This window comes from Podarcis raffonei, chromosome 4, assembly GCF_027172205.1.
Source record: "Podarcis raffonei isolate rPodRaf1 chromosome 4, rPodRaf1.pri, whole genome shotgun sequence".
Lineage (NCBI taxonomy): Eukaryota > Metazoa > Chordata > Lepidosauria > Squamata > Lacertidae > Podarcis > Podarcis raffonei.
In genome coordinates, this window is record NC_070605.1 from 30,160,305 (window position 1) to 30,181,211 (window position 20,907).

The 20,907-nt window shown below is 39.0% G+C and overlaps 1 protein-coding gene across 6 annotated transcripts in view; it reads left to right on the forward strand.

Moving 5' to 3' along the window:
• Positions 1–20,907, forward strand: part of NBEA (neurobeachin) — a 359,299-nt gene that overhangs the window by 255,194 nt on the left and 83,198 nt on the right. For all 6 annotated transcript variants that reach the window (XM_053386038.1, XM_053386039.1, XM_053386041.1 and 3 more), the window contains 3 exons: positions 14,923–15,040; positions 17,119–17,221; positions 19,823–19,938. In XM_053386038.1, the coding sequence (XP_053242013.1) occupies positions 14,923–15,040; positions 17,119–17,221; positions 19,823–19,938 (337 nt within the window). The remainder of the gene's footprint in view (positions 1–14,922; positions 15,041–17,118; positions 17,222–19,822; positions 19,939–20,907) is intronic.

Here is a 20,907-nt window from a genome sequence, read left to right on the forward strand (position 1 = left end):
TGGACGGCTCTGGGGTTGCGGCGCTCTTCTCGCTTTATTGGCCAAGGGAGCCAGCATACAGCTTCCGGGTCATGTGGCCAGCATGACCAAGCCACTTCTGGCGAACCAGAGCAGTGCACGGAAACGCCATTTACCTTCCCGCCGGAGGGGTACCTATTTATCTACTTGTACTTTGACGTACTTTCGAACTGCTAGGTTGGCAGGAGCAGAGACTGAGCAACGGGAGCTCACCCTGTCGTGGGGATTCGAACCACCGACCTTCTGATTGGCAAGCCCTAGGTTCTGTGGTTTAACCCACAGTTCCACCCACGTCTGAGTGCCCTAGAGTTAGTTGAATGTAAAATCTCTCATAGATTTGGACAGGACCATGAGGGCTATCTAGTCCAGCCTCCTACAATGCAAGAATCTTTACTCAACTTTACTTTGCTCAAACCCACGACTGAGATTAAGAGTCTTGTGCTCTACCAATTGAGCTCTCAATTGCCTTAAACCTTAACTGGAACTGAATTCCATATATATATATATATATATATATATATATATATATATATGCCATTTCAAGGCAAGTGACTCATTAATCAAGTATTCAAGTACTTATTTGGGGGGGGTGATTGGCAAAGGCCTTTCTACTTCTAGCTTGTGAGGCAGAGGCACTGTACTTCCTAGGAAGCCTGCAGACAAGAAAACATGGAGACGCAAGAATGAGCTCTGGGACTTGTAGTTCTCCTGCCTCCTGCATGTACCTTGACCCAGATACATTAGTGTTATTCACAGATGAGAAAAACCAAAAATTAATCTAGTCAATTATGAAGTTGTCTACAATTCTAATAAACAAAAATTTGTGGGCCAGTCTGAAATTTCTGACACGTTATATTCCAATGAAGAATTGTACTGATTGAATTTCTGTCAGAAAAAGCAGTCAATACAATTAGTTCTAGTGATGGGAATTCAAAGAAACACTTCTTCATAGCTAAGGCCACAAAACATTAATCCCTTCATGGATCCTTTAATTAATGAGCCTCATCTCAATAAAAGTGGGGGGGGAATCTTAACTGTGATCAGGACGGGGAGGGGGCTGGGATGAGATCTGAACTATTTAAATTATGGTTTAGTTTATTCCTATGGTTTAGAATTCCTAGATTGCAATCCTGGTTTATCAGGGTGTTTTCCCCAAACCCTTTGCCAATTCAGATTTTTTAAAATAAATACATAAACATATAATCCCTTTTGACTTCCCTCCCCACCCCCATTTTGGATCTTAATATCCCCCTCTGCATCTCTTTCATAATTCTATTCTTATGAATCCTTCGCCAATACATAGCTCAAATTTTACCTACAGGTTTTCTGTCAACCCTACCAATGTTTGTAATCCTGCCAATTCAGATACGGTTTGCTGCAAACAAGGAAGTCACTAACTACACTTGAGTTCATGAGTCAGAGAGGCTTCTTCTAGGCTTGTCACTGCAACATTAAACCTTGGTTTGACACTATGTTTAAACCAAATCTCTGTGTCACCTCAGTGCTTAATTATGACTGATAATAACAGGTGGAGTCCACAGACCCTTATGAACACCTAAGAAATTCCTTGAGATATCAGGGCTTCTGTGATTTCTTCTTACAACTGCAGTTCCTCGTGACACATCCTATGCTACTCTGATGAGTCCCCTGGCTTTTAGGAACAGTTCAGAAAAGTCCAGGGGTCCTTTACCTTACCTTGAAGGAATTCAGGGAGTTGAAGCAGCTACAGTGTTGTTCATGGAACTTGGATTGCAGCAAACATATTTTTAAAAATAAATTATCTTTTTTCAAGTTAGCCACATACTTATTTTATACTGCAAGCAGAAGAGTTTGACATCAGAAGTAGTTATGTACTTTTTTTAAAAAAAAAAGAAGTCAATGTCTGAAGAACAAGATTGAGTTAGGAATACAATATAATTTGGCATAGTAATACAGACACAGTTATGTTGCCATTTCTGCCCTTTTACTACAGAGTGATTTCAATCCCATTACTATCTTGGGAGAGTTTTGCTCTGGGGGGTGAATAAAAAAGACATTATGTTGCCTCCCACCCGTAACCTCCAACCTGGACCTCATTTTCATGATAAAAAGTGGTAGTGACTGAAGGTGGGGAAATGGCCTCTGTATTCCTGCCTCAAAACAACTGCTTTGTGGCCTTGTGGAACCATTTGTTTTGGAATACATTTATATTTCATCAACAGATTTTTGTTCTCCATGTGTCATGTTTCCTCCCTTTTAAGCAGAGCTGTATCCTCTACCCAGCTGATTGTTTTACCTTGCAAAATGTTAAAAAGCAATTAAATTTAAAAGTATAGCTTTGCACTTAGAGTGTCATTGAAGATTGCAAGGGTATACCTACTTGTAATCTTTTTGGCAGTACTGAATAAAATGAAGGTAACATTCTCACCAGATTATAAAGTAGAGATTAATGTTAAATTTGTATAGTGGAAACCTGATTGCTTACTATAATGGGGAAAAGCTTAATATTTTAAAGCAAGGCTAAAGGTTGACAGGAGAAAAATTGAATTTGTTTGCAAAAAGAAATTTGTTTCTTTAAGTGAAAATTGGGGTCAGGAGGTCAGAGCTTTCTTTGCTTCTGGATGAATGAAATGAATTGAATAATGCCACTGTAAGGCAGCAATATGTAAGCTAATGACAAACAATACATTAGAAGTTTGAATACAGATACTGTGCACAACAAAATTATATACTTCCATATAAACAATATTTTAACTGGTTATTCCATTTATTTGATTCATCTCACAAAGAAAAGATAAAAGAAATTTTCCATTCATTTGTGGTTACTAATATTCCTTTGTTTCTATTTTTTTTCTCCTAATGGATTTTATTATCCATTTGGTGAAAAGAGGCCATTTCCAATGGTCAAATCCATCACAACTCAGATAAAGTGAGAATCATGCAATCCCTGCAATCCAAAAGCAAGATAGGCATCAAGCTAACAAATAAAGGTCACAATCCAACAGTGAGCTAAGCATGCGTAAGATAATTGGTTTTAGTCGATTTAAACATGCTTAACTGTTTTAGGTTACGGCCAACGAGGGAACCATGGTTATTTTCAATCAACACAGTGATATCAACAGACAGGCTCTGAAATACCATGGAGCAACTTTCTAAATATGTTAATGGCCTGCGCTAGAAATACTCTCATGTGTGGAATCCCTTTCAGAAATGTTTGAACACAACTAAAAACGTGCATTTTCTTCCCTTATCTAGCCTTGCTTCCACTCTGGACAGTATGCACAAGGTTCTAAGGAAGCTTCCCAGCTGAGTACTGACCACATGTGAGACCTTCTTAGTCTCAGCAAGGTTGCTACATCATGTGTCAGACTGTACAATACAAACTCATGCAAAATTCATTTTGCTGTTATTACCTCCTCTTGATTACATACTGCTATTATCTTCCAAGATTGGCCGAGCAGGGATTGGTGCATGCATAGCCTTCCTAGTCCATGTACCCTTAGTGAAGTACAGTCACATACTGTATGTACAGATACATGCATACTTTCTCTACAGAGATAGTGGGCATGATCCAATGTTTAACCAGTGGTGGAATTACTTCTACACTCTCCCCTGCATCCCCCATTATCCTCCATCTGTTCTGGAGGGTTTCCCAATTCTGCAAAGATGGCAGACTGCAAGGGGGAGGATGAGAAGGGAAAGTTCCATTTCCACAAGTAGAAGTTTATTGCATGAGCACGACACCACAACTGAATATTATCACCCATTATTTTTGTTCTGCTGGAAAAATGTTACATTCAACATAATACCAGATAGTAATAATTATAGTGACCAGAGTGATCATCTTTTGTAAATTGCCAATCTGTCATCAGTCATAATCATGAAACCTGATTTTATTTCAATCATCAATAAGTATCATGGAAGGTTTTGTACCATATTCTTTGCCATTCTAAGAGTTCAAAAGTTCTCCAAATGTCCTGTCTATTTTTACAGACAATTTTTTAGGGTATCCAAAGTAGGCAATAAAGTACGTTCTTTAAGACTACTGGGTATTTACTTTGGGATCTGTGCTGCTCATGCATGAAAGGTTTTTGCAGTGTCCACATAATGTCAATGGCATCAAAACAGCAGCCTGTATTTTTTTGTAATTTAATTCGGCTCTACCCTTCCTGAAAGCAATCAGAAAAGTTTTAAAAGACCCCCTTTGAAGTCCATATCTAGTTCTCACTCAGTTTTTCTTCTTATTCAAGCTAAGTAAGACAGACTTCTGATAATTTTTGTTAGTCTGCTTTCTTCCAGTTTATCTATGTCTGTCTTGGACTTCAGTAACCAGAATGGAACACATTACTGCCGCAACAGCTTTATCAATGCAGAGTAGAGTGGGAATAATTGTAATACCCTTAGATTGCAATCCCGTACACCGGGGAGTAAGCCCTATTGAATACAAAGGGCCTTAATTTTAAGTAAACATGCATAAGATTGAACAACTAGTAATGTAAGTCATTATTATGGTGCCTTATTTGCAGTGGGAGTGCATTGCTCACTCATGCTCAGTTTATTATCAACTGTATCACTGGATTGTTTTCCACACTTGTTACTATAGGTTATTGGGGGTGGAGAGTTAAACAGATACTTCACTTGTATCAGACTTAGCTGAACTTAGTTTTCATTGAAATCAATGAGAAGTGATTACTAATGTCTCAATGAATTCAGTGAAACCTAAATTCAACTATCTTAACCCACTGTGAGTTAGGTGAAATTAGACGTATTTTGGCAGATCAACAAGTGCAGCTAGACTTCCAAAACAGGTTCAAAAAGGCCTTAGAATCATAGTTGGGAATCATCTAGTCTAACCCCTGCAATGCATGAATCTCAAAGCATCCATTGCAGATGGCCATTGAACATCTGCTTCAAAACCTGCCATGAAGGGGCGTCCACCACCTTCTGAGGGCATCTGTTTCAAACAGCTCTTAGTCAGCCTTATCCAACAATCTGCTAGCATGATAAAATGAACTCATTGCTTTGTAACCAAATCTGGAGACGACAGACTATCGGAGCCTTCACAACAAGTCATATGAGAAAGTGTAGAAAGCCTTCCTATAGAAAGTATTTACTGTTTATTCATTATCAAGAAGGTTATGTTACAGTAAAAGAGAAATAAAGCTTGTTTGATACATTTTCTGCAATTCCATGCTGGGGCAGGAGTGGTGCCAGTTGAACCTAAAACTTCTAACTCTGCTGTTTCAGTTCTAGCTCTGCTAAGGAATGTATCGAAATCTGAATGGGATTTGCCACTCCAAGTTAAGAAGCTAGCATCTATTTCTAACCAATTCTACTCTCTCAATACTGAGTTTATGATCTTATTAAAGATCCCAAATGTGGACTCTTCAGTTTTCACTTTAGTCTCTAGGTACTTACTTTCCCCAGGTTGGGGACTCCCAGCTGGCAGACGCTAAAGAACGCCACTTGGACTTTGCCATTCACAGAGCCAATGAAGCAGCCTCCTTATCTGTCAGAGGTTCTCCAACCTCCACTTACATCAGCCAACCTGGAAAAACTTTTGGCTCTTGTGCATGATCGTAAGATGCTTTTACAAGAAACTGGAAGTTTCCACCATCCTTTTCCTTTCTCCAGGAAGCCTCAGCAGAGGCCTTCACCCAAATGCCCTCTCCTCCATCCTGTCACAACAGTCCCCTGCATTCCTCCTCTCCCATCCCCCAAGCAGGACCTGAGCACAATAGCACTCGCTCCTCCTACTTTTGATCATCCACTACTTCCTGATACGTGTTCCTAAAGTAATGGAGGACTTGTAATTTTCTCATTGCATGAGTGCTAAGTTTACTCAACAGCCTTCAGTGAAGACTTTGTCTGAAGGTTTTTGAAAGTCCAACTATATACAGTGGTACCTCAGGTTAAGTACTTAATTCGTTCCGGAGGTCCGTACTTAACCTGAAACTGTTCTTAACCTGAAGCACCACTTTAGCTAATGGGGCCTCCTGCTGCCGCCGCGCCGCCAGAACACGATTTCTGTTCTCATCCTAAAGCAAAGTTCTTAACCTGAAGCACTATTTCTGGGTTAGCAGAGTCTGTAACCTGAAGCATATGTAACCTGAAGCTTATGTAACCTGAGGTACCACTGTAATGTCTATCAGATCAACCCTATACACATGCTTGTTGACATTCTCAAATAGCTGCTAAAGGTTGGTGAGGTGGGACTTCACTTTATTTTAGTTTTTTTTATTTTATTTGAACTGCTTGTTGAGCGAGGTCCAAGCTTTGCACCAAGTACTGAAGGTTGGCAGGGCAATAATTAGATGCAAGCTGTTCTTCCCATGAGGAAAATCTGGCAGAATTACAAACTTCTAAAATATCAGAATGTGCATACCTTACAGTTTGTTTACACTTGTTCTGAAAAGTTTCTATTCCTAGCAGAATACCTTCATCTATCATTAGGCACACAGGCCTACACAATAATAAAACTATACTGTATTCTCAGTGTGACTTGGCAGTAGAAAAAGAAGTTAGGCTTACTTCCAGACATACAAGACAGTTCAAGGTGATGTGGGCAGGGTATTAGAAAATAGAGAGGGAACGGGCTGGCAAGTGAAAGTGTGTGTGTGTGTGTGTGTGTGTGTGTGTGTGTATCAGACAATGACCAGTATAGCATGTTTTCCTTGTGAATCCAAAAAGGAATTTAGGATTCTTTAATCTGTGTATCCCTTTGCTGACCACCAATAGTTCTGAAAGCCACTGATAAAGCACATATCACAGTTGCCACCCCCTTTTAGTAACTGGATCTTGGAGGATAATTGCATACAATGAATGATGTAAAGTTCCTGTGAGAAAATTGGTTTTGATTGAATGCGACATGTATAATTTATTCATGCTGATATTTTAGGGTGTGAAACTATGTGAGATATTTAACAAAATAGCTTTTGTTCATTGAATTGGAAGTTATCACTTACTGTGGAAAGGAATAGCCATTTCTAAATCTTTATTTTTTATTTCCACTGGGGGGGGGAGGCAGGTACCAATATCTTACCTGTATTTCTCCACACCAGGGGTATATAGGGTATTAGGGGTGGGGTGGTACCTCTGATGGGGGTCACATCATGCTCCTTGTGGGGTAATTCATCCTTCTTAGATCCCCACCCTGCACTCAGCTCTCACCTGTGGTTCCTAGAAGCTGTCAGCATGTGACAGCAGCCACACCTCAGGAATGGTTTTGACTGGCTGGCTAAACCAGGTGAGGGCAGCTGATGGGTCTTAAATCCTTGGTGAGTTAGGGACTTCCCCTGCATACAAAGGCAGGCTCTGGCATATTGAATGGATGAGACCAATAGTGGGTCCAACGGTCAAGAAAGTGGTTTCTGCACGTGCTATTGAGGGGACAGAGGGAGCTTATCAACCTGGGAAGGCAGCCCATCTAGGAGACGGAAAACTCTGACCCTAAACCTCCTGCTCATCTTCAGGAGAAAACCCAACACAAATCTGCAGTGAAGTCCCTAAGACAACTGCCCTGTAGCCAAGCTACTGCCAAATGAAGGCTGTGCTTTCCTTTGGAACACAGAGCTTTGGAAAGCTCTGCTTTCCTTTGGAACACATCTGTGAGGCCGAGATGGGGGTCATTGTCTGGGCAGCCCAGGATCTCCATACACAGTGCCCCGGCCTCCTTCCTGGGGAAGTCACTTAGGTGTTGCTAACGCAGCGGTTTGACTTTACCGCTGGAGGTGCACTCCGTTGGCTCTCAAGACAGATGGATACCAACAGATTTATTCCACCTAGCCCTGCAGAGAGAAGAGCTATTTCAGTTGGGGAAATGGTATAAAGGGAAGGGTTAAACATTCTCTCCTCAAGCACCTCTGCTGCACTCAGAATCTGAACCCCCTCTTTCCATAGCTGCTTTAAAGGAGAAAGAAGTTAGGAGAGCTGATCACACAATGCATCTCTTTGGGCTGTGATAAAATCAGTTGACGCTTATATATCTTTAGCACGGTGATTGTTATTCTTGTAACATTTAGTATTTGACTATTGGCTAGGATAGGCCCCAAATTCCTGAAACGTACTTTCTTAACTACATTAGAAGTGTTTGTAAAGCCACTACTTGATAGCAGCTTTTTCTGGCACAGAACAATTATACGCCATTATGACTTTTGTCTAGGAAGCTTTTTTAAAAACCAGAACAAAACCAGAACATGTTTTAGTGTCCTATAGTGTTGCACTACTTCAAAATAAGAAGGTTACTGATTTTTGCATACGTAGCCTTGCAGATTATAGGATTGTTAAGGACCTCCGAGAAACAGATTGCTTTTCTTTCTTCCCAAGCCAACACTTTCACTTGCCCTAGGGAAGCTTCCCTACAGTAGGGTGGAGGTGTTCTGCTTCAGTGTAGTGAATGGATCTGTAGGTGCCAAGCACTCAAAAAGCAACCATGTAAAAAACAGTGTGGACATCACAATAAATTATAACAGTACTTATTTTTTTTCTTCAAGAGAGCTAATTTTAAAATACAATGGAAAATGCTGGGCTTCCATTTTCATTAGCTTAGAATCCATAGACAAGATATAGCGGTATGATAAATGCGGTCTGTTATTGGTCAGCCTCTGTGGCCAACTCAAGCCTCTGTTAATATTAATTAGCATGAATGCATTTGCTGATAAGTTCTTTTAAAATTTCTGTCTGGAGAACAATATGCAATTGAAGCAAATGACATTGTTTCAGTCTCCCCCCCCCCACCCTTTTCTTGAGCCCATCTTTTCAGACTGAAAGCATGAAAAGTTATTTTCTGGTGGTGTGATTAGATTGGGGCTGAACTCTCCAGCTGGCAGGCCTGTCTATGACTGGCGGCGGCCTGTCCCCAGTGCTTGTCATTTCCTGACATGCCTGACAGGATGGGGACAGCAGCCCCAGACAGGTTCATTAGATGGTGTTTTCTACAGCTGGGCTTAAAATAAAATAAAATAAATAAAATAGGCCATGCTTTGTCAAGGCTCAAGCTGTAGGGGCCTTTCTTGTTGGTTTAAACCTAGTCCTTGTTTTGACAAATTTTGATCTGTGCACTTTTTAGATTTTCTGACACATTTTTGCTTCCCTCCCCTTTGGCCTGCACTTTGTGCTCTCTGCCTTGTTGCTGCTTCAAAATCCTAACACAGTCTCCCCCAAGAGAGCACGGAGCATGCTTACCCAGGGCTTTAAAGAAAAATAGAGCCATACAGTAAACTAACAGTAATTGTTCATTTCCATGGTGATCAGCACAATGACAAGGGGAAGAAAACCTTGGGACTCTGAGTAAGCCAATTACAAGAAAAGTCGTGAGTTTTTATGGTGCCAGAAACATGCCATTTACATGAGAACATGATATCATTACTTGCAATCTATGCTGTCAAATGTATTGCTCTGCATGGCTGCCAGAAATATAAGCTGTCTTCATAACAGTATTTTGCTTTTTTGAAAAGTGCCAGAACAGGGATTTTTTTTATATATAAAAAGTCGACAATCTTTGAAGCAATATAATAACATTAAACAAGATTTTAAATTAAAAGCTATTTAGGTCTGATCACATACCCATTTAGATGGGTTATTTTAAAATGTTTTATATTTACATTGTACATCATGAACATTATGTTGAATAACATGATTATCTGACCTGAGTCTGTGGAATAGCTCAGGATATAATCTCATATAAAATAAGCCTCTGTTTTCTCAGTGGACATCTTACTAATAAAATGATACAAAGAAGTCTAATCTCTGTTTATATTTCAATTTTCATGGAATTGCATGAAGGTGCTCCCCATTTTACATATTCACATGGAAACAAAGTTTTCTGTTTTTATTAAATAACAGAATAATCCCTTACTGTGCCTAGTAATTACTCCAATTATGTTAAACTGGTAATTAGAAAGTAATTATTAACTTCTTCAATTTACTGACTGCTGGCTATTGTCTATATCCCACCTTCAGTACTGATCCTTAGAGAGAGTCTATTAATTTTGGATATTTTAAGTAGTGGAAGAATAGCCACATACAAAATGCTTGTCTAATTACAGGGTTGCTATCTAGGCACAAATGAAATTCTTTACTTGAATCGTTTACTTTGCTTCTCTCTGCCAAGCTGCTTGGCATATTACAGCCTTTTATGTTAGCTGCATTTAACGGCTTGTGGTATATCCAGTGCAGCTGAAAGCCAACCCCTTCATTCATAGAAATCCGAGCACTTACCTTTCCTTTGTATTGTTAGTTACTGCTGCTTTAGTTTGTGGTCTCTATGACAACTGTTTAAATTGGGATGGGCAACTGTCATCTGCAGTATTACCGAAAGAAAAGTGTTAGTGAGCACACAGTCCCATAGACAGAGCATTTCAATATAATCCAATTTTAATTGAGCTCCAGAGACTTTGATGTGCTGCAGAAGGTTGGGAGAAAGCTATTCCAGAGAGAAATTAAAGCAGCCCAGCAAGGCTTCACTACTCCAGACTGTCACCATTTTAAATAAGCATTAGCATCAGACTTAACCTTCCCCTATGGAACATCTCTTTCAGCCTTTTCCTGCTTTTTGCCATATGTTACAAAGGCAAAGACACTTTCATCTTTCCATATACATTTTTACACCCTCTTGATTAGGTTTGAAAGGCATGTACTGGACTTGAGATGCATCAGAGGCTGTCTCTTGGACCTTGCTTTTGCAGTTCATAAAAAGAAATCAAAAGCAGGAAAGGGATTAGTTTGCAATTGTCATCTGGCGTGTGTTGGATTTTCTCTAGAAGGCTGCTGTGAAAGCAACCTAGCCTGATGCTAAAAAGTTAAAGATTAGACATTACAATTATTTTTAGCTTGGGACTTGCACACCCCCCACCCTGTGGGTATGTGGATACTAGCTTATTTGAGGATATGTGTGTCAGATAAGAGAGCCATCTTTAGCCATATGCACACAATACCCTTATGTTTGCCAACAGGGTATGGCCAGAAAATAGCCACAGGGGAATGGCAATCAGCAATGAGATGGATGCTGGCTAATAATAGGCGGAGAGGAGGGAATGCAAGCTCTTTAACAGATCACAAACATTGGAAGGATTCACTTATAGTTCTAGAAGCAGTTTTTATTTCATTGCCTTGGGCGAACTGATTCCATTACTAGTATTAATTATGGGCGCGAGAGAAGACCCAAAGGACTCCGAATGTGGCTGCTTCAATTCTTGGATCTTAACTTTCAAACCACTTCTAGCATGCTCAGTCGTAAGCTCAAGTTATGGAGAGCGCACAAGTGGGTCAGAATCTACAGTACAGGAAAATGGGAAACAAGGCACTCTGGCTAGGATGGCACTCTGTTTTTTCTGTGTCTGTGTGGTGGGATACTCAAACGCAAGTACAAATGAAAAAAGACCTACCATACCACTTATTCACATTGGTAGATCACCTTAGCCCCTCGAAAGATTTAGAATGGCAAACAAGGGCAATACGTTATTTAAGAATGGTGTTGTGTTGTTTGATGTTTAAAGGTAAAGGTACCCCTGACCATTAGGTCCAGTCGCGGACGATTCTGGGGTTGCATGCTCATCTCGCTCTTTGGCCAAGGGAGCTGGTGTTTGTCTGCAGTCAGCTTCTGGGTCATGTGGCCAGCATGACTAAGCCACTTCTGGTGAACCAGAGCAGTGCACGGAAACGCCGTTTACCTTCCCACCGGAGTGGTACCTATTTATTTACTTGCACTTTGACGTGCTTTTGAACTGCTAGGTGGGCAGGAGCTAGGACGGAACAATGGGAGCTCACCCTATTGTGGGGATTCAAACCACCGAAGACTTTCCACTGTATTTCCCCTACCTCATGATTTTCAGTTTTCCCCCACCCAACCTTTCAGCATTCTCAATCCACCTATGCCACTTATAGGGAGGAGCTGATAGTCCACTAGATTTTTTCCCTTCTTCCGCAAACCTTGGAGCTCCCCCAAGCATGCTGATACCTCCATCACGTTTTCTGTCACCTTCTTTTGGCTACAGAACTGTTATAGCTTAGCACCTGGGTTGGGATGTCTGCGTTCATGAAGACAAGTGCATGCACATAAACTGTGTAAATTAGTATAAGGTTATAATTCATTGGGGGGTGTTTCTGGCTCCTCCTTCAGTTATTGAGGTTTGAAGTTTGCTGTGCCCTCTTGTGGCAGCATTCTGGAGAATAAAATTATATTCCAACAGCAATAGCAGTACAATAAAAATTACCACTAAAATGAAGGTGCTATTTGCGCTCAAATTAAGCAACAGCCTTCTCCATGGGTTTCAGCCTGGGCATGACTTGTAAAGCCTTGGCTGGAAAAAGACACTCCTTGCCACTGAGGCTAGTTGGGCATCCAGTGACATGGTTGAATCAAGGAATACTCCCAGATTACGTACTTGATCATTGCACCAGTAGGAGTGTCTTCTTGGGAGTCTTCTGCAGAGACTGCATGAGACTATCCATTTTAGGGTAGGCTTAACGGGGGAGCCCAATGTGGAAAGTTTAAAGGAACTGGGTATGTTTACCCTGGAGAAGACCAAGGACTGGAGGAATGTAATAGCAGTTTTCAAAGATGTGAAGGTTTCTTACGTGGAAGAAGTCTTGTCCTATGCTGCCCCAGAGGAGTAGATATAATGAATTTAAGTTACAGGAGAGTAGATTTTGATTCAGCATTAGAGAAAATTTCAGAGTAGTAAGATGAGTTTAACTATGCAATTAATTAGCATGGGGAGAAATAGGCTCTCCTTGTCATTCAACCAAAGGCTGGATTTCTTGCATCAAGCAGAAATTTGAACTTGGTGACCTACAATATCTTCTCCAAATATGACTATAAGAAGAAAACAGTCCATGGGCTGAATTCTGCCATAGCATGCTGGAGAGAGCAGAAAACAAAAGCAAGAGTCCCTATAAATCTGACCTATGGGGAATTTCATCCAGACCCGAAGTAAGACAATCAGATCCTGAGCTGCTATGTAATGTATGATTTTACCTCCAAGCTAAACTTTTCCCCTTGCATAAAGAAACATAAATATATATTGTTTCCCTGACTTAAACAAATGAATATGGTTTGCCCATGTATATTTATGCATACTGTCACATTCTACCTACTTGTTTTCCTTTCATGTGAATGTTTCACTTTATGACAGATAAATAGGTATTTCACACAGTTTCATAGAGAGAGAGAGAATATATGTCCCTGTTTGTATTCTCAGGATTTTTCATTGTTTGTATTCTAAGGTTTCTTTATTATTAATATTTCTAGTTTATTTCTCCACAGATTTTAAATATGTTCCATTAACTTGTGTGGACAACAATACATGTTAAGAAAGGTCCAATTCTAGCATAACTCTAAATTTTGGTGCTTATGTATAGCAACCAGGTGAACATTAAAGGGTATCTGGCTGCAGGTTCTGCGACATACAGAGTATCATATGATCCTAGATATACATTTTTAGCATCTTAAATCTGATGTCTCTAATTTCTTCTAGGACATTGAATGCTTAGCATTAACAAAAAATACCCTATACAGAAACTGGTATAAATTGAGGAGTTATTGTTTTAGATTACCTCACATTTTGCATAAAGGTTTATGGTATTTAGTATCATATATCAAAGAAAACTAAATGTCTATCAAGGTATATTGTAAGGTGACTTGATACGTGTGTAATTATGTACACAGAAGAAGACATTTGATGCTAAAAATCTCCTTAATCTGATAGACAAAGGCCTTGCATGATCTACTGATTCGATGTTTAGCTGGTAAAGTTCGTTCTGGAGTAAGCTGCATTGATCAAATAGTGAATAAAATTAATCATTAGAACACACCTAGCAAATTCTTAATTACTTGGAGTCTTTAGTACAAGGTATGTTCTACAACATGATTCATGGATAGCTATAGTATATGAGCAATAACTGATGGGATCATACCTATGCACCGACTCAAATAAAGTGTCCTTGTAGTCCCACTGTTCTTTAAACCTGTGCATCTAAACTGTGCACTTTTTTTCTTTGCTTTTTAGCCAACTAGAATTATTACCGTAATTCATTCCATGACAGAGAACCAAAAATAAATAAATAAATCATTCATGGAAGTTTGCTTTCTAAAACAGACTTTAAATAAGAATGTAACTCTATCCAAATATTCATTAGATGTGGACAGCCATACATTTAACCCAAATGTGCAGTATATTTACTCCGAAGTAAGTTCCACAGAGGTCATTGACATTCACTTCCTAGGTGATATACCGTACTTAGAATTGCAGCCTTAGAAATCAAATCAGGTCATTAATCAGTTCCCAAAAGTGGAAGGCTAAAAAAGAAGCTTAAAAGGTGGTGATAATACTATTGTCAAGTCTTTTGGTAGTAACAAAAATTTTTGCTTTCAGGTATCTGCTTCTAGCTTGTGGTCATCTTAAAAACCAGCATGTTGCTATGATAAAAATTTCCTGCTATTGCCATTGTCGTTGTCAAAGTGCGGAACTGAAATATTTGTCCACATGTTGCATTTCTGTATTTTCCTCTTGTCTGCTTTCTCATTAATAGAGGCATGATACCTTTTGGAGAACTGTAACCCAGTAAAAAAATTCTGGTTGGTTACTTCACTGACAAATAACTTGAGACAATTTTGCTTTCTCTGAACTTCCCTTTGCTTTCATTTGACCAGCATTTCCTTCAGTAACAGGATTTTCTCAGGGGTTTTCTTTCATCTCAGTTCCCTTAGAATAGGTGGCTGATGATTCATAGGGTCGCCAGATTTGGCAGGAGGTGATCTTTTTAAAGTGTGACATTGCCCAGCAAACGGGGGGGGGGGGGGGATGGCATCATATCACATAAAAAGAATTCTTCAAGATACAGGAAAATAATAATACTTAAGCATAAGTCGGTTTTTATTAGTAGCACCAAAATCGCAAGTCAAAAAGTTTTCTTTTTCTTTTGTAGGTTCTTGCTTATACAGAAGGCCTTCATGGAAAATGGATGTTCAGCGAAATTCGAGCTGTTTTCTCAAGACGTTACCTTCTTCAGAATACAGCCTTGGAGGTGTTCATGGCAAACAGAAGTATGTTCACTGCATGTTTTGAATAAAGTATTTGTACATCTGTTTAAAAACTAACAGAACCTACCATATCTGAAAATGTGCATCCAGAAGTGATATTTTGTTTCTCACTTTTTGTTTCCAGGCAGAAGTAATGATCCATACATGCCAATGCATGGTACTGTGGGAAAGAGGAGGCTTCACTGAGCCCCAGATGCTGTAGTGGGATGGCTCATATTCTGAATTTTACTCAGTTTTTAGATCAAATATTTGGTGCAGTTCATGAACGAAATATTAACAACAAATGTGATTGACTTCAGGTTATCAAAGTAATTTTGTTTTTATTTGTTAGCAAATATTGGCTATGGGAAGGAGCTTTTCCATCCATAGAAGGTGAAATTCGGATCCTACCTGATATGTCTCTGATATGCCACATGATATGCTTTATCAACAGCTATGAGTAGAACAATGGCTATGTTCTACTTGGCTGTCAGAGGCAGTATGCCCCTGAATACCAGATACTGAGACTTGCAAGGGGGTAGAGTGCTGTTTCTCTCAGGTAATGGCTTTTGGGTTTCCCATAGGTGTATAATTGACCACTGTGAGAACAGGTTGCTAGACTAGATGGTCCACTGGCCTGATCCAGCAGGCCCTTCTTATGTGCTCACACTAATTATTTAAACATCAATATAATGCTTTAAAATTATTAGACTTCAAAATATAATGAATCTTAAACAGCTAAGAGTGTAACTTTGCCATCTGATGAATTTGTTGGTAGCATAAAATCTGTGTATTGCGAAAAAATAAACATAACAATTAACCCTTCATTTGAGCACAGTGAATTCTCCTGGAAATGATCTGCAAACATCACTGAAATTACTGGAATGTTCTTTTTTAATACAAAGCTGATAATGTGTTCCCCCGCAACTGAGTCCAAAATATGGAGGCTATTAGTTATAAATCAGAGGAGAAAATTGTCTGTCCATTGTGTTATAGAATGGGTGGTGTATATGTATACCAGGAAATAACACTTCAGGAATTAACTTTTACGCCCAAATAAGCAATTATGTAAAACAAGTGTCACTTTTCAAAGGATCCAAGTATGTATTTTAGATGTAAAAAGCAGTGTTAATCACCACAATATTAAAGCAATGTAATTGGTATGAACAAACAGCAGTTCTGGTGAATTTTTAAAGTAACCAATGAGCATTCTGCTCAGTGTGCTACAGGAGTGATCAGGTGAATGTGCACCTTTCTTCCGGAGTATGGTTTTCTGCAGGATAGGACCTTGATCCACAGTAAAGATCTGCCTACCTTTCTATGTAGGAATCTGAGAAGGGTCCTTTAAAGTGCCTTGGTTTCATAGAAGGATAAAGTTACAGCCAATGACCTTTTCTTACCTCCCTTCTTTGGTAACTATATATCAATTTGGAGATGAAAGAGATGGCTTCATGGCTGTGGAGTCCCAGCTGCATAACACTCTCCCCTCAGAGATTCAGCTGACACCATCAGTGGTCTTCTTTTGCCACCAAGTTAAGAGCTGCCTGTTTATGCAGGCCTTTGGGTCATGCAAACTGTAGTTGATATTGGGCCTCCCAGTTTGATGAGATTTGCTGATTGGTTGTGATCTTATGTACAGTAGTGTAACTGTTATTTTATACTATGTGTAAAATATTACTTGCACCCTGGGATTTTTAGCTGGGCTAAAAATAGTTTAATAAATAAATATACACTATCATATAGATTTATTAAAATATGCATTTATTTATTTATTTATTTATTTATTTATTTATTTATTAGCATAACACCAGGCGTCACTGTTAATCTTTAGACGTCTCTTGAAGACTCTTTATGCCAACAGACCTATTCAGTTGCTTATGATTATGATTATGAGCAAGTCATTCTTGTGACTATTTTGCATCATTTTATTATATTTTATTTATTGCGGCACCTTGATATTGTATGTGAGTGGGCTGTATAGTAATACTTTTACTTATAAATAAATGTAATGTTTTTTGTGAGATATCATGAGGTGTTGTACACAGAAGCATCTGTTTGCACAATAGTCAGTTCCTAACATCTCAATTCTGGTTGTCCAACAGCTTCCGTAATGTTCAATTTTCCTGACCAAGCAACAGTCAAAAAGGTTGTGTACAGCTTACCTCGTGTTGGAGTAGGAACCAGCTATGGCTTGCCACAAGCTAGGTATCATGATATATCTTATTTCCTGTTTTCTTTTGTGGTAACTTCAGAGTAGATTCACACAAGATTGTCATGTGATGACAATGCATGAAAGCTCGATTATGTGGAGCATCTATCATGCGTCAGTGATCATAGTCACGGAAACATTGCATTACTTTCAAGTAAAATCATTTGTGGGTGTCATGTCCATTCACTCTCAGATCGCTTCCTGTTCAGACAGGAATCATAATTGTTAAACAGGTTACTGCCAGGTGTTCTGGAATCGTCATCAAGATGGAATTAACAGATTAGTTTTTAACAGTGCAATTCTATAAATGTTTATTCCGTCCCACTGACTTCGTTGGCGACTCACAGGAAAGTATGCTTACAATTGCAGCCTAAGTTACTTATAATATACATTCTTTTTTAAGTATAATTAGAAAATTCCACCTTCACCATCTTTGTATTTTAGTCTGTTCCACTTACAGGAAAATTATTGTTTAAATAGTGTGTGGATCTTTCACTGTTTTGATTTTTAAAAAATGTTGCCTACTCTACTGTTACAAGTCAGAGACTCTCTATCCCTTTGTGTAGAAATTAGATTTTTATGTAGGGGTGCCTGTTCACTGGCGTTTAATGCTAACAGCACAGAAAATGTATGCAAGGATTTTACTTATGTTTAAAATGTCATGAACATGATAAAGATGCTCACAATGGTAGGGATACTGGTTATTTAGAAGATTTTGTTAACTCCCAGCCTCATAGGACACAGTTCACCAACCAACGCTCTCCCATCTCCTACTGAAATGCTTACTAGTCATGCTGACACACAAGTGCTTAGGGAATATTGTTTCCTTGGTCTGTTGAGATGTTGCTGTTTTCCAATAAACAAAAGTAACATTTCCATATACACATTTGCGGTAGTATATCCAAAAGGTAATGTGACTTGATCAAAGCTGGGCAGATTTAGAAAACACCACAGTAGTGTGTCCTTCCTACCTTATTTGAAACATAAGGGCATGGAACCAATTTACTGTGCATAATTTATTTAACTCTGCCACAGTAATTCACACTCCATGAATTTCTTCAGCTATCTTACCAGTAGGAAGCTATCAGAAGAGATTTGTTTTGCATCATATTCTGTCAAATCAGAAGGTAGCATCCAAAAATAAAAGCCCTTAAAGGATCCAAGTAATGCCTAAAAATAAGTAGATTGTACTAATACTGTGAGTGAAATAAAATATTCCAACATTTCCAAAATGTGAGTGGAACAAATTTTTCTACTCCACCATTCTGTATCATACAAAGTTAATTATACTGCATATATGATTTCTGCGAGTATAGTTCTTTTACACCAAATATATAACAGTCCTTGTAATAAGTCTATAAGGTGAGTTAATATGATCCCCATCCAGCAGATGAGACCAATAAAGCTGAAAGAGAGGGGCTTGCTTAAGACCACTGAGTGAATTCACGGTACAAGTGAGATTTTAAGCAGGAACTACTACTATTATTTATTTAAATTTGTATACCACCCTTCATCCGAAGATCACAACATAAAAATAGAAAATGAGAACACAAAATACACAATAAAAACAAGAACAATAAAAACCAGTAAGCTTCCCCCCCCCCCAAAAAACCATTTAAAGGCCATACAGCCAAAGGCCTGGTAAAAGAGAAATGTTTTATCCTGCCCCTAAATATATGAATGTGCCAGGTAAGCTTCGCTGCAGAGAGCATTCCATAAGTAGGAAGTTATCACAGAAAAGACCCATTCTCCTGTTGTCACAATCCAGACCTCTCTTAAAGGAGGCACACAAAGAAGGGCCTCAGACGATGATCCAAGTAGGTTCATATGGAGAAAGATGGTTTTTGAAGTATTGTGATCCTGAAACATTTAATACCAGCCCTTTGAACTGTGTGCAGTAACTAATTGGCACCCAATACAGTTGGGCTAGGATCGGTGAAATATGCTCAAACCATCTTGCCCCCGTGAGCTACCTGGCTGCCAAATTCTGCACCAACTCAAGTTTCTGAACTATCTTGACAGGCAACCCTACATATAGCATGTTGCAATAATCTAGCCTAGAATTACCAGAGCACAGACGGCACAGGCTATCCTTGTCCAGATAGGGGTGCAGCTGATGGAAGGCATTCTGTACCACTGAGGCCACCTGAGCCCCAAGTGACAGCAATGGATGCAGAAGTATCCCCCAAACCACATACCCACCCCTTCAAATGGAGTATAACCCCATCAAAAGCAGGTAAACTAGTGTCGTGAACCACCCACTAGCAGTGCCTCAGCTTTACCTGGATTGAGCTTCAGTTTGTTGGCACTCATCCAGTCCATTGTCTGATTGCAGTTCTGTGCAGCTACTCTCATACAAGTTCAATTAAATTTTAAAAGATTCATGAAAGTACTACTATAATTATATTGGATTGGATTGTGAATCCAGTCTTTACATCTAGTGTTCCTGTTAACATGTATTCTATATGTTCTAATAACAACTAAGTCTTTTTCAACAATGGTGTGAAAAAGAATACATAATTCTGAGTTATAAAATGCTAGTAAGTTTGCAATATAGAAACAACTATTAGAATGTGTTCTTTAAATTTAATTCCTAGACGAATTTCTCTGGCCACTCCCCGTCAACTGTATAAATCTTCCAATATGACTCAGCGTTGGCAACGAAGGGAGATTTCAAACTTTGAGTATTTGATGTTTCTCAATACTATAGCAGGTAAGTCTTTGTCTCTTTAATCCTTCATAATATGTTTATGTTTGTCAACTTCTTGAGCACCGTGACTTGATAGAATACACTTATCTATCTGGAATTTAGCTGTGGCTGTATGATAGATTCTGAAAAACTCACATTAAATTTTATCGAAAAATGCACAACCTATCACCCAGACTTCAAATTTATTTATTGTGGTGGTGGTTGTTCTTTGCTCTCCTTCTGCCATTTCCTCTGCTGACAGCTTTGTCTGAAGCTTTATTAGAGTCAACAAACCATTGCCAGTGTGTGTCTGGAAATAATAATGGGAAAATGTAATTTCGCTACTTCGTCATTCTTAGCAACAGCAACTAGACAGCAAAATAACAGTAGTATCCTGCCTAGTACAGATGTCACCTAGGTGGTGTTATGATTAAATTGCGGCATCTTCCCTTTTTTAGCACCTTGAACTGGAATGCATGAGAACTGATCTTTAAAATTAGGCCCACGATTCAAAACCTTTCTACATGACTTAATGAGAGGTGGGTCTGACTAGCACTTGAAACTAATTAATGCATGCTGGCTTGAAATATAAAATGATATACAAGGATTTACTGTTAACATACAACAGCATGGTGTTGTTGTACCATTAATATATCAACATCACAGCATCCAAAAATAATACAAATCTTGCCATAGGTAAATTTTCTCAGGTGGAATGAAATTCAGCTGAATGTCCATGAGCCTTAGGTAGGAGCCAAAGGAATACACACACACACACACACACATATGAAAAATGTGCAAACATGTTGGTATTTATTTTGTATCATATTCTATAAATATATGGTTAGTAAGTCATGCTTAGGCCTGGGCCAGGCAAAACCATGCAGACCAGATACATTTCACTTTGAAAATGACTCAGTATGATTAATTTGTTAGTCTGCAGCATGGGATTTATTACAGTAATAATTCAGTACTATGTAGAGCCATAAATCC